The sequence below is a fragment of the Salmo salar genome, chromosome 20 (assembly GCF_965601325.2).
Source record: "Salmo salar chromosome 20, fSalSal1, whole genome shotgun sequence".
Taxonomy (NCBI): domain Eukaryota; kingdom Metazoa; phylum Chordata; class Actinopteri; order Salmoniformes; family Salmonidae; genus Salmo; species Salmo salar.
In genome coordinates, this window is record NC_138310.1 from 64664926 (window position 1) to 64679972 (window position 15047).

Here is a 15047-nt window from a genome sequence, read left to right on the forward strand (position 1 = left end):
ATGAATCAGCACAACACACAGGGTGGTATGAACTAGCACAACACACAGGGTGGTATGAATCAGCACAACACACAGGGTGGTATGAACTAGCACAACACACAGGGTGGTATGAACTAGCACAACACACAGGGTGGTATGAATCAGCACAAAACACAGGGTGGTATGAATCAGCACAACACACAGGGTGGTATGAATCAGCACAACACACAGGGTGGTATGAATCAGCACAACACACAGGGTGGTATGAATCAGCACAACACACAGGGTGGTATGAATCAGCACAACACACAGGGTGGTATGAACTAGCACAACACACAGGGTGGTATGAATCAGCACAACACACAACACACAGGGTGGTATGAACTAGCATAACACACAGGGTGGTATGAATCAGCACAACACACAGGGTGGTATGAACTAGCACAACACACAGGGTGGTATGAATCAGCACAACACCCAGGGTGGTATGAACTAGCACAACACACAGGGTGGTATGAACTAGCACAACACACAGGGTGGTATGAATCAGCACAACACACAGGGTGGTATGAACTAGCACAACACACAGGGTGGTATGAATCAGCACAACACACAGGGTGGTATGAATCAGCACAACACACAGGGTGGTATGAACTAGCACAACACACAACACACAGGGTGGTATGAACTAGCACAACACACAGGGTGGTATGAATCAGCACAACACACAGGGTGGTATGAACTAGCACAACACACAGGGTGGTATGAATCAGCACAACACACAGGGTGGTATGAACTAGCACAACACACAACACACAGGGTGGTATGAACTAGCACAACACACAGGGTGGTATGAATCAGCACAACACACAGGGTGGTATGAACTAGCACAACACACAGGGTGGTATGAATCAGCACAACACACAGGGTGGTATGAATCAGCACAACACACAGGGTGGTATGAATCAGCACAACACACAGGGTGGTATGAACTAGCACAACACACAACACACAGGGTGGTATGAACTAGCACAACACACAGGGTGGTATGAATCAGCACAACACACAGGGTGGTATGAATCAGCACAGACACTCAGGGTGGTATGAATCAGCACAGACACTCAGGGTGGTATGAATCAGCACAGCACACAGGGTGGTATGAATCAGCACAGACACTCAGGGTGGTATGAATCAGCACAACACATAGGGTGGTATGAATCAGCACAGACACTCAGGGTGGTATGAACTAGCACAACACACAGGGTGGTATGAATCAGCACAACACACAGGGTGGTATGAATCATCACAACACACAGGGTGGTATGAATCAGCACAACACACAGGGTGGTATGAATCAGCACAACACACAGGGTGGTATGAATCAGCACAACACACAGGGTGGTATGAATCAGCACAACACACAGGGTGGTATGAATCAGCACAACACACAGGGTGGTATGAATCAGCACAACACACAGGGTGGTATGAACTAACACAACACACAGGGTGGTATGAATCAGCACAGACACTCAGGGATGAAACAAAGGCTGGTATTAAGGTCTTAACGTATGAGCGCTCCCCTGGGAATCTAGATGTGTTACTGAGATGCTGCTCCAACACCAAGTGCTGCTGTTTTTCTCTGGGCTGTTGTTTTGCTCTTTTAAATAATTGACAAGGCTGTGCTAGTGAAGACAGGGACAAATCTGCTGAACTAACATCTCAGCCATAAGTGCTTGAGCACCAAACTGCTATCAATCCCCCAGCTATATAGAATCGTTACGGCGCTGACACTTCATAAATCTTATGTAACCCCCACTCGGCTCAGCAATATAACAAGTCCATTCTGTCGACATGTTTTGTTTGTTGTTTCTGCGTACGTACAGAGGATGACATCTGCCGTATTTGCCCTCTAGATATGGTTACAAACCGCGCTGTAATGTCAGGCCTGTGAATCACGGCTCAGGACATATTAGCCTGGTTTCTAAAGAGAAGGATCTCTGGCTGTGACTAACTGCCATGGTGGGAGTTAACTAAGAGACTTGCTAACTTCAATGCTGAGAGTTGTAACTAAGAGACTTGTATTTTAGTCAGAGTTAAAGCTGTTAAAGCGGTCAGCCGTGGCTCTATAGTGACTGTGATCCTATATTGGGGGTGTTGGGGCAGAGCCGTGTAGCAGCAGTGTGTTCTGTCAGACTGTTGACGTCTCTGGCTGCGTCCCAAATGGCACCCTACTCCATATACAGTGCACTACCTTTGACCTATGGGACCTGGTCAAAAGTAGTGCACTATATAGGGAATAGGGTGCCATTTAGGATGCACACTCTGTTTGCCCCCTCTCTCCTCTTCTCTCCCCACGGGAACAGAGGGCTGTGTGATTGGGGCCTTGACTGGGAGCAGCAGATAGGAGACAGAGACTGTATTCTACTGACTATCTATTAGCCTGACATTTGTTTTTTCTCACTTCTCTTTCCCGTTTTTGATTGCAGGCAAGTCGGGATGCAGCCCTCATTTTCAAGGCCCCTGTTGCCAGCATGCTGGCGCTGTAGATGGGCAGAAGGGATAAAAACAGCTCAGGGCCGCTCTCTATTCCCCCCCATTAAAACGACAACTAAAACCCTGCTACGCTCTAGATACCCAGAGAAAAATTAATAACTGGTATTTTATGGCCTTTCCCTTTCAGTTTTGCCTTTGCCTTGCTGCCTCTCCTCTAAGACCACAATGCTGTGCTGTCTGTCCATTCAGCACATACACTGAGTGTATGACATAGACTAATCAGATGAATCCAGGTGAAAGCTATGATCCCTTATTGATGTCACTTGTTAAATCCACTTCAATCAGTGTAGATGAAGGGGAGGAGACAGGTTAAAGAAGTATTTTTAAACCTTGAGATAATTAAAACATGGATTGTGTATGTGTGCCATTCAGCGTGTGAATGGGCAACACAAACGATTGAAGTGCCTTTGAACAGGGTATGGTTTGCCAGGCACCAGTTTGTGTCAAGAACTGCAACGCTGCTGGGATTTTCACACTCAACAGTTTCCCATGTGGCAAGAATGGTCCACCACCCAAAGGACATCCAGCCACTTACCACAACTGTGGGAAGCATTGGAGTCAACATGGGCCAGCATCCCTGTGGAACGCTTTCGACACCTTGTAGAATCCATGCCCTGACGAATTGAGACTATTCTGAGGGCAAAAGGGGGAGTGCAACTCAATATTAGGAGGCTGTTCCTAATGTTTTGTACACTCAGTGTGTGTTCCCTAGTGATGGCCTTGTATCTAACATAACCCCTATTGACAACATAGCTGGGAGGAAATGGTTATCTTATCTTTACAAGACAGTTTTTTATCTGCACAGGAAGGTAGCTGTGTCTTTACAAGACAGTTTTTATCTGCACAGGAAGGTAGCTGTGTCTTTACAAGACAGTTTTATCTGCCACATCCCACTCTGCCACATCCCGCTCAGCCACATCCCAGCCACACCCCACTCTGCCACATCCCACTCAGCTCAATCCCAGCCACATCCCACTCAGCTCAATCCCAGCCACATCCCACTCAGCTCAATCCCAGCCAAATCCCGCTCAGCCCCAACCCACTCAGCCCCATCCCAGCCACGTCCCACTATGCCACATCCCAGCCACATCCCGCTCAGCCCCATCCCAGCCACACCCCACTCTGCCACATCCCACTCAGCTCAATCCCAGCCACATCCCGCTCAGCCACATCCCGCTCAGCCCCATCCCACTCTGCCCCATCCCACTCAGCTCAATCCCAGCCACATCCCGCTCAGCCACATCTCAGGTAGGCCATCTCAGCCATATCCCAGATAGCCCATCCCAGCCTAGCCCATCTCTGCCACATCCCAGCCTATCCCAGCCACAGCCCGCTCAGCCACATCCCAGGTAGGCCATCTCAGCCACATCCCAGGTAGGCCATCTCAGCCAAATCCCAGGTAGGCCATCTCAGCCACATCCCAGGTAGGCCATCTCAGCCACATCCCAGGTAGGCCATCTCAGCCACATCCCAGGTAGGCCATCTCAGCCACATCCCAGGTAGGCCATCTCAGCCACATCCCAGCGTAGGCCATCTCAGCCACATCCCAGCCTAGCCCATCTCTGCCACATCCCAGCCTATCCCAGCCACAGCCCGCTCAGCCACATCCCAGGTAGGCCATCTCAGCCACATCCCAGGTAGGCCATCTCAGCCAAATCCCAGGTAGGCCATCTCAGCCACATCCCAGGTAGGCCATCTCAGCCACATCCCAGGTAGGCCATCTCAGCCACATCCCAGCGTAGGCCATCTCAGCCACATCCCAGCGTAGGCCATCTCAGCCACATCCCAGCATAGGCCATCTCAGCCACATCCCAGCGTAGGCCATCTCAGCCACATCCCAGCGTAGGCCATCTCAGCCACATCCCAGCGTAGGCCATCTCAGCCACATCCCAGCATAGGCCACATCCCAGCATAGGCCATCTCAGCCACATCCCAGTATAGACCATCTCAGCCACATCCCAGGTAGCCCATCCCAGCCTAGCCCATCTCACTCACATCCCAGCCTATCCCATCTCAGCCTATCCCAGCCACATCCCGCTCAGCCACATCCCAGGTAGGCCATCTCAGCCAAATCCCAGGTAGGCCATCTCAGCCAAATCCCAGGTAGGCCATCTCAGCCAAATCCCAGGTAGGCCATCTCAGCCACATCCCAGCCTATCTCAGCCACATCCCAGCCTATCCCAGCCATGGTTCCTGTGTTCTTCACCAAGTACAGGCCTAATTCACACCCTTATCTTCAGCCGCACAAAACAGCACCTGGCACCTCCATTGTGTGTGTGTGCTGCCCAGTGATGGCGATGCCAAGGTCTTAATCAACCACTCTCAAACAGACGCCTATTGGACTAATGTTAGTGCCTGCCAGCACTGAAGAGGAAGGCTTGTTGGAAGAGGAAAACATGGGCAAATGTCAAGGACCCAATTCTCATTCAGAGTATACACACATGCAGAGAGTCTCGGTGGCAGAAATAGATTTACCTCCCAAGTTGGATTACTTAAAAGCACATTGAGATGTGCTCGAAGCTAGCAACCCACATTCTGTGTGATACCGGCCAGATGTGAAAATATGTGTAGAGGTCAATTAAGATAGGTAATTCCATGTCGTTCTGTCTCCATAGTCTGATCTTTGTTAAGGTCAACAAAGACATTGTGCTAAATTACTGAATCTAAAACCTGCTTTAAAACAATTGGGGGGATTTAAATACAGAACAGATTTGGGATTACAGAGAACAGACTTTGGCCCATATTCTGTAATGACTACTATTCCATCAGCCACAATGCACTGTCCTTAACATACGACTGATTCCTCTCCCTAGTTAATGCTCTGATGTACAACTACAAACAATCCGCTTGTCCTCCTCAAGCCATTATGCAAGACAGTCTGGAGCCTGTATCTCATCATTCCTCATTCCAAATATTAACCACTTGAAGAAAACACTTCCTGCTGCAGTCCAAGAACATTCATTCTATTCTGTACCTGAGATCAAACCACACTCTCTTTAAACACACCCGACAACTCATTACGTTTTAGTCATAGAACCGGACAAGAGCCCAAACAGGATTCAGATTGGTATCTCACAACTAATAACCTCTAGTAATTTTGGTGCCCATTCTCCTAGTTGGAAGCTTGAGTGGGAGTGCGTGTGGAGAGAGAGAGAGTGCTGTATAACAGCAGTATGATAAGCCACTCCGTGAATACATTACAGCAGCACTGTTAGTCTGCACAGGCTGGGGCCTTTCGTTAAGCTGAACACCCACCGGCCCCTCACAGCCACAGCCGGGGCCCCCACAGAGGTAAGAACACATATAACACTTCTCCTAACATATTCACACCGCACTTTACAGCCACTCAGACGGGCCTGTCACAGCATCCTGCCTTATTAAGGGAAGGGAAGTATGGGGGAGACGAGAGCTATTTGAGTTAGAGAGTAGGAGGTGGGCATAGTCAGAGAGAAGGCTAGGAGAGGAGAGGAGGAAAGGAGAGGACGAGAGGAGAGAGTCATTTCTGCATTTAGAAGATCGGTTTGTGTTTTTCATGGTTTGAATTCCCTGCTGACTGTTTTTAATTTAGCCAAGAATCCCAGTATATAAACTATCATTTTGGAGCCATTGTGAAATTGCATTACGGTAGACTACCACTGGAGACTGAATTAGCCCATTGTTTTCAAGTCAACCATCTTGGGATAAATGAGGTTTGAATGTGACATGGACGGAGTGGGAGATTAACTAGGGGCATAATAAACAAGATGAATCGATGCGAGGAGTCACAATCGGTACTCAGTGAATGTCACATACTGAACGAGACGTGTGTGTGTCAGTGTATTTGTGTGCATATCTGCATGTGTGTGGTTGGTAATATGTTTGTATTATGTAAGCATTCTGCATGTCTCTATCTTGTCACTATAGGCTTCCAACCCTACAAGGTGAATCCAACCCCCCACCTCCGCATCTTTCCCTGGTGATGAGCCTTTTCATCTTGTTGTGGAAGTGCTAACTCTCAATGCCAAAAGGGCAGACAGACGCCCCGGGCCGGAGGGGAGCTGCTGTTCCTGAATCTCTGTCCTCAGCACACAAAGGTGATGTCGCCTGGGGAATAGGGCTCAGTACGGGAAGAGCTGTCAGAGTAACAGGAGAACACCTGGGATTACTGTCAACTGCCTACAGGGCAGTCTCCTCCTTTCCCTCTGTCCCTCCCTTCTCTCCCGTCTATCTACCTCCCCTCCTCTCCCCTGTCTCAGAACATCTATGGCATGCCCATTTACATTGACCTTTAAACTCCAATTAGCCACTTAATCAGAAATGAATTATGAATATTCCAAAAACCAACAGGGCTTAGGTTGCTTGTCTCTTTCACCTAATTATCATCTGCTAATGCCTGGCCCTGCATCACATTTCCATTACAAAGACGGGAAGATGATGTTTACTGAAGACTCAGGTGAATCTAAAGGGCAAACTGAGATAGGGGAGAATTCTGTAGATTTGTTTTCCGCTTCTGCTCCCAGTTAAAATAATACTGTGGATTAAATAATTCCAGAAAACTCTTCAGACTGCATTACCAGGAGAGTGTTTGACTTTATACTGTAGGAATAGAACATCCCCTTTTGGAAGCCATGCAGAGCCCTCTGCCCTAATCTGGTGTGAAATGGTTGACAGGGAAGCGCGAAAATGGCTTCCGGAGTATCAACAGTTCATTAAATAAGTGACATGCATACCAGTCAGAGCTGCTATCGTCACTCACACACACACACACACACACACACACACACACACACACACACACACACACAGACACACACACACACACAGACACACACACACACACACACACACACACACACACACACACACACACACACACACACACACACACACACACACACACACACACACACACACACACACACACACACACACACACAAACAAACTCACACTCTCTCTGTAATTATTTGTCATCCTCTGTTAAGTGTCATGTTGCTGAATAGTGCCAAAGGCTTCCATGGTAACAACATCATGTATCGGCCCTATGATTGGATGAATCTCCTTTTGCTAAATGAGGTGTTTGGCATGCACTGCCAGAGTCAGAGGTGTGTAGGAGAGCAGTCTACTGATTGAGCCTCAGCTCTCCAATGAGAGGTAATACTCTGTCAACTACCTGAGCTGCAGTCTCATTTGGACAGGGTCAGATAGGCTACAAATAGACAAATCCGTCTGCTCGAAAGGTATTGATTGCCCTACCCTGATTTTATTGGAGGGTATGCTAAAAAGGGGAGATTAGAGAATCGATATGTGTGTATGAGTGTGCATGGGCGAATGTGTGTGTCTGTGTGTGTTATTTAGATTTTGGGATTTTATCAACCTTTTAAAATCAACCTCGTCAACAGAGACATGAAGAGAGTCTTAAAATAGACATTTTTAAACAAGCGTCAAATTATAATTGGCAACAACGTTCTCATCCTGGATTCACTTTCTATTTTCAGGCAGCTTAGAAAGATTTAAGGGATCAGTCTTTATGTTTTTGCTCTACTCTATATTCTCCTCTGTAGTCCTCTTTACCCAGCCCTACTGATACCTAGCCCACAATCACAGGGATACTTTGCATCACAATAAATTGTAATGCAATCATGACAACATGTTAGGAGAATATTATGTTCTATTCAAATGGCCTCTTTAAATATAAGTCACAGAACAAGTTCCCTCATTTGGTCTGGCTGTCTGAATGTTCTCCACACATAAAGTGTCAGATGGGTATTTAGAGTCAGATACTGTGCTGTGTAAATCCATGGTGATATCAAATCAGTGTTCTGAGGAGGCTTTGCCTCAGGGTACTGTCTATGTGATTTCAGCTCTGGCCAGAAGACTGCTGTTTGTCCTTCAGTGACAATGACAGACATAAATTGCCCCTGACTGTGAGTCTAGACCTCTACTGAAGGTATCTAGAATGGAGACTGGGGACGTCTAGGAGATGATATTACCTCTCTAGACAGGGACACATCTCTGGGTGAAAAACCATCTCTGACAGACAGATAGTCATGGAGGGCCTCTTGATGCCTGAGAGGTTGATACTTGGTTATTTGATCAGCTTGTCTCCCTAGTGTTTCTGAGAGCTGACTGAGTGGGAGCTGTAAGGCTGAGCTGAGTTCCCTAGCACCCACACACTGAACCCTGGGAGTAGGCAGGGCAGAGCTGGAGACTGAGAGCTGACTGACTGGGGCCGCAGGTGTTTTTCTTAGTCCTTTACATTGTGTTCCACTGGGCTCATTATTGGTAAATCCTCTCTGTTGTCCCCTCCACCATGCACTGCATGTACTGGAAAACAACAGGGCCAACTCAATAGGCAATGTGCTACTACTCTGGCACGTAATCAGAGATGATTTACAGAGAGTGATTACTCTATGCTACTAAATTTGATTGCTCAAACAATTATCTCTGTATATGCTGTGGTGACGGAGCTGAATGATGAAGGAAGCGCTGGGCTTTTGTTCGTCTTAGATGCTGTATTTGAGAGGGAGAATGATCACAATTTTCCAATAATTAGCATACATTCAAAAACAGAGTACAGTTAGGCTAGATCTGCAATGTTTTGTACTCTCAAAGTACATTCGTTACAGTATCTGAGTCTGAGCTGTGCTTTATGTTGATGCAGACACATTTCCCAATGAGATATTTTGTAACAACCTTGTCAATCTGAATCGGAATGTCTTCTTTATGCAGAGGATGAACACAAATGAAAAGTACAAACTAACATGACTGGGGAAACCTGTGGGTATAGGGAATACAGAATGTCAATGGACAAGGGTGTGTGTGTGTGTGTGTGTGTGTGTGTGTGTGTGTGTGTGTGTGTGTGTGTGTGTGTGTGTGTGTGTGTGTGTGTGTGTGTGGATGTAGGTGAGTGTGTGTGTGTGGATGTAGGTGAGTGTGTGTGTGTGGATGTAGGTGAGTGTGTGTGTGTGGATGTAGGTGAGTGTGTGTGTGTGGATGTAGGTGAGTGTGTGTGTGTGTGTGTGTGTGTGTGTGTGTGTGTGTGTGTGTGTGTGTGTGGATGTAGGTGAGTGGGTGAGATCGTGAATGCGTAGAGACAGGAAAGTCTCAAAATGGCCAAGGAAAGCCTGTATCCAGCCCCCCTATAAGCCTGAGTGACATGCACCAGCAATTATAGCACATCATAGCAGGGTATATACAGTCGACATCACACCTCCCTCTATCTATCGCAGTACTACTCTGACACATCTCCCCAGTGTCTGTTCCATGGATGACTGGGTATGGAGAGAGAGAGAGAGAGAGAGAGAGAGAGAGAGAGAGAGAGAGAGAGAGAGAGAGAGAGAGAGAGAGAGAGAGAGAGAGAGAGAGAGAGAGAGGAGAGAGAGAGAGAGAGAGAGAGAGAGAGAGACAGAGAGAGAGAGAGAGAGAGAGAGAGACAGAGACAGAGAGACAGACAGACAGACAGACAGACAGACAGACAGACAGACAGACAGACAGTGCGAGATGGTATAACCTGCATAGTAATCAGAACCCACCAGCTGCGACACTGCAACCCAGGGAAGCAGGGAAGGGTAACAGACCACTAGCACTGAGCAAGAGGGCCACACACAGGGATTAGTGATAGGGACAGAAACCAAAAACAGGGACAGCAGACTCAGACACACATGCTGTTCACACACAGATAGGACTGGCATGGCACCCCTACATTACTTTGCATACATAGATAATGTACTGCATATCTAGACAGAGAACATTTCCACATCATGTCGGCTTATTGACCAGACTTATTTTGGATTCCATACAACATCAACAAAACTCAGAACAGGTTGGTAGGCTTACTACACTAGTGCAGCTACATACAAATCATCCATTGGTTAAAAAAAAGTGTGTAATGCCAATAACCATGATGCCCTGTTCAGCTCCAGTCCATTACTTGGTAGTCAGTCTCATAAGGCCATCCTTCCTAATCTTGTCTCGTTAACTCAACTATTGGAACAGAAGCCAGGGATTCTGAGGCTAATCACATGGTAATAATCACACAGCTAGTCACGACTTCTCGTCAACCTGAGGAGTGTTTCTGCTGTCATCGTGTCACTCCACACTCTCAGTTACTCACTTTGAATGGGAAATGTGTCACACACCAACTGTCAGGCCGGATGCATCAGCCAGGTTTCCCACAATGTGTTGTTCCAGACACATATCTCAAACCCACCAAGGAACCTCTGAATGTTCCCGTAAAAGCTGGCCGATGCCTCATCCACAGTCTATTCTGACTGGGGGGATTTTGGCATACTGTGAAATCTATATTTTTCCCATTAACTTTCATGACACATCATCTCCCAAACCCAATATCTCAAATGAAGAACTATAGTAGTGTACATGACTTCAAAAGCAAGAAAGCATATTCAAGAGTAATTATTTAAATTCTCATTACATTTTATTGCAAATGTGCAGCTGACAGACAGTATGCAGAGTGGCCTGGTGTTCAGTCATACATTATACATTAAAACACTGTTCTAACTTACTCAGAGTTAAACTACATATGTAGGATCTTAATTTGATCACCCTGTTGCAAGAGAACTTTCCTGCAATGCAGGAAATGTAAAACTGGTGTTGTATTTGAGGTTCAAAAAGGCTTCTGAAGTTTGTAATTTTCCCTTTGAAATTTGACTTGATTTTCACGTACGAAAAATGTCCATGAATAATAATCCACATAATAATTCACATTTCCTGTTGCTGCAGGATTATTTTCCTGTAGAAAACTGACTCAAATGAAGATCCTACAGCTGTAACCTCCTGTTTTGTGTGGATGGGGTACTCCATCTCCAGACTCAACAGTGAGTTCCTAGCTAATCTGATTCTAAGAGTCTGTTCAGTTCATGATAATGGCCAAGGTACTTGAAGCCAGTTAGTTACTGGCTATGTGAGTTCATCATTGAGACGTCTCATCTCCAACCCTGGATCAATAATCAATCTGATGATGACTGTCAGGGAGAGCTACAGTAGTGCTGCATGCATTAAAGGAGTTGAGAACAATGCATAGGCAGTGACACATAGTTGAAAGCCAAACAGTGGCCTTTTATTGATGCTGGGTGAAATGAGGGGCACCATTTTGTCAGAAGTATAATGAAGATAGATTTTAGAAATTATCTTTCTTCAATTGCATAATCTTCATATTGAAACAATCAAAGGAGTCAAATGATCAAGAGAGCAAAACATCAGAAAGATTACATCAAAACTAACAGACCAATTACAATGGTATTACTATGGCATTAACATTGCTTTGTCAATTGCTACTCATTGCAAGAAATTCAATGGGAATATGGAAATTGTGTGTGTGTGTGTGTGTGTGTGTGTGTGTGTGTGTGTGTGTGTGTGTGTGTGTGTGTGTGTGTGTGTGTGTGTTGAATGACAGGGGGATAGACAGAGTTCAGTTTGTGTGTGTGTGTGCGTGTGCGTGTGCGTGTGCGTGCGTGTGTGTGTGTGTGTGTGTGTGTGTGTGTGTGTGTGTGTGTGTGTGTGTGTGTGTGTGTGTGTGTGTGTGTGTGTGTGTGTTGAATGACAGGGAGATAGACAGAGTTCAGTTTGTGTGTGTGTGTGTGTGTGTGTGTGTGTGTGTGTGTGTGTGTGTGTGTGTGTGTGTGTGTGTGTGTGTGTGTGTGTGTGTGTGTTGAATGACAGGGGGATAGACAGAGTTCAGTTTGTGTGTGTGTGTGTGTGTGTGTTGAATGACAGGGAGATAGACAGAGTTCTGTGTGTGTGTGTGTGTGTGTGTGTGTGTGTGTGTGTGTGTGTGTGTGTGTGTGTGTGTGTGTGTGTGTGTGTGTGTTGAATGACAGGGGGATAGACAGAGTTCAGTTTGTGTGTGCGTGTGCGTGCGGTGTGTGTGTGTGTGTGTGTGTGTGTGTGTGTGTGTGTGTGTGTGTGTGTGTGTGTGTGTGTGTGTGTGTGTGTGTGTGTGTGTGTGTTGAATGACGGGGATAGACAGAGTGGTTCAGGTCGTGATATTGTCAGCATAACTCAATGTTTGAATTGTATGTAGTCCTCAATCACTAAATAAAGTCAGGAGTAACTGTCAATGTAAGAGGAACATATTTTTCTGCTTATTGACCACCAAAAAATACCCTCCATGAAGCCGTATTGCAGTGCCTGTCTTGTCCATATCACCTAGCCAGCCTTAGATCAATGGCCAAGAATGCAATAATCAGAACGCACATAATGCTTATCCGAGAGACAGAGACCGGGCACAACTCATAAACTGCAGTGCGGCATCAGCCGTTAATATCAAGTATAGTATTCGTGATAGGCCTATGTCTGAATATTTCATTCCTGCCAGGCTGGCGCACACAGGGCTTAATGTTATGCAAATCTGTAAACCATGTCATCGTCGCAATAAATTGTCACGTTCTCGCTCAATACCTGCAAGAATCATTAGCCTACCATGCTGGTGTATCATCATAACGTATTACTCTTCACCGTTAGCAGCAGACATGATAATACCTGGTAGTCAACTAAGCATTTGCGCACTATTCAGTGGAGGAAAATTCATGGTGAATTTACGGAACAAGCACAGGGTGTTGTTGGCACAATAATAATTCATTGCTGCCAGTCGGATTGATGATGATAAAAAGTTCAAGCACACTTACCCCCTTTGAACATGGTGGAAGATTTATGTCGTCCTCAGTCTTTTGAAAAGCATCTATTCTTGTATTCCAGACTAAACGTGCGCTCTCTAGTTTCGAAGTTATCAAAATAAAAGTTGAAAATGTTTATTTGTTTTATGATGGGTCTAATGTGGAGCCTCTTGTCACCGTGCCGTCCAGCCAAAACATTCAGTTGTGATGTATAAAATTGTCAACGAAGGTTAGTCTCCGCTCATCCCGTTGAGTAGGCTGGTCTATGGAACGGACCTTTTCAAGCAGGATTTGGAAAATACGCAAGGGTAACGTTACGCATTGCGAAGAAATGCATTGAAAATGTCCTTTCAGAAGCAAAATAACTCGGGTGTTCGGCTTGTGAGATGCCCCTTACAGATCGTTTCAATCCTTGATAACCATCATTTTTACACTCACTTTAAATGAACGCAAAAGAGCTATCACCATGTTTTGGGCAAAACGACTGTGCTCACAGCTTGTCTCCAAATAGAGAGTTAATCATTTTAAAAGGGCAATCTAAATTCCTTCTCGAAGGAAGTCGGATGGATCATATCATATTCGTTCAAATCTTTCATTAACAGAAGTTATTTAGATTCACATTTGGTCTCTGAAGTCGGATTAGGCGCTGTGTCCTCAAATCCTCATTAAAAACGTGGACTTTGATGAGTTTCGTTCCGTACAAATCCCTCCAATAATATATTCCCGCGCTTTCCCGTAGTGTTTGGGAACTGCAGTAATATTCCTGCCGTTCTCCGGTCTTATCTGTGAGGACCTTTCAATTTACGCCTCTTCCTCAGAGAATGTAGACTTTCGCCATTCTGCGCTCAATGTAGACTAAAGAAAGTAGAGCTGTGGGTCCACTCTGGCTCATCATTGCACCCTCTCGGTCCGTCTCTATGTAGGCTCGTTCCGTTATCTACGGTGTCTGCTGGTGTCAGCACTCCACTTGAAGGGGAAACATTACAATTATCTTATTATTACCTACATTCCAATTTCGTGTTTAGAGGGCAATGCTATTCACATAAATGAACAGTGCCAAATAAAATACACAATAACTTATGTAACTCAATTGAATAGCTTGTTTTCTTCACGTATGTTAGCCTAATCAGTTAGATCCTTCATTTGCTGCAGGCTCTGAGAGATGGTGGAATCTGGTTTAGAAATGTGGCCATGACCACTAGTGTGCCAATTCCTTGGCCATCACGCTGTCTCTTTCAGGGAAACGTTTGTAGCTTAGTGTATATGTTTTTATATTTTGGTAAGAGCACAGTGTAGGCCGACTTACCCTTTAATGATGATGGCTGTTTAGCTGTCATCCAATTGGCCCAGAGCGCACTAGTCCTAAATCAGATAGGGACTTGTTGGTGGTTACTGAAAACATGATAAATTGAGGGGGACAATTTCTCAACTATACAAGTAATGTATAAGGATGTACCAGCCCACTGTTCTTCTCCTAATATTTGAAGAAAATAAATGGTGTTATTGATATTTCTTACTGTTAGCTAAGGTTTAATTCATTTATATTTAAACATCTCAGGCTTCAAGGTTCCAAGATTAGAGCTAATACAATTAGATACGGGTTTATGGTTTCTCATGGCTAGGGAGGATGTGCATGGCAATCAATAGAAATAACAACAAGTATAATGACCTAAACCTAATGTATATGAAGTTACCTAAACATTTGAATGAAATGTATTTCCTGGCAGAGAGCACAGTTAGAATCAGGGTGGTGAATATAGACCATAGAATTAGAATGATCCTTCTATGGTACAGATGGCCAGCTGCTAGATCTTTGAAGGTGGAGGCCAGCACAGTACTGTATGTGTTGTGTTGCTGTGTGTGTACTGTGCTGCTGGTGCCCTGTGCCATAGTGTGACTGTGAT

At 45.5% G+C, this 15047-nt stretch overlaps 1 protein-coding gene across 1 annotated transcript in view; it reads right to left on the minus strand.

The window, feature by feature from the left end:
- The window catches only part of LOC106581170 (reticulon-4 receptor-like 1), a 236398-nt gene extending 222091 nt beyond the window's left edge, over positions 1 to 14307 (minus strand). Inside the window, exon 1 of the mRNA XM_014163048.3 lies at positions 13156 to 14307. Coding sequence (XP_014018523.1) covers positions 13156 to 13168 — 13 coding nt within the window. The 5' untranslated portion in view covers positions 13169 to 14307. The remainder of the gene's footprint in view (positions 1 to 13155) is intronic.
- Positions 14308 to 15047: the final 740 nt, after the last annotated feature.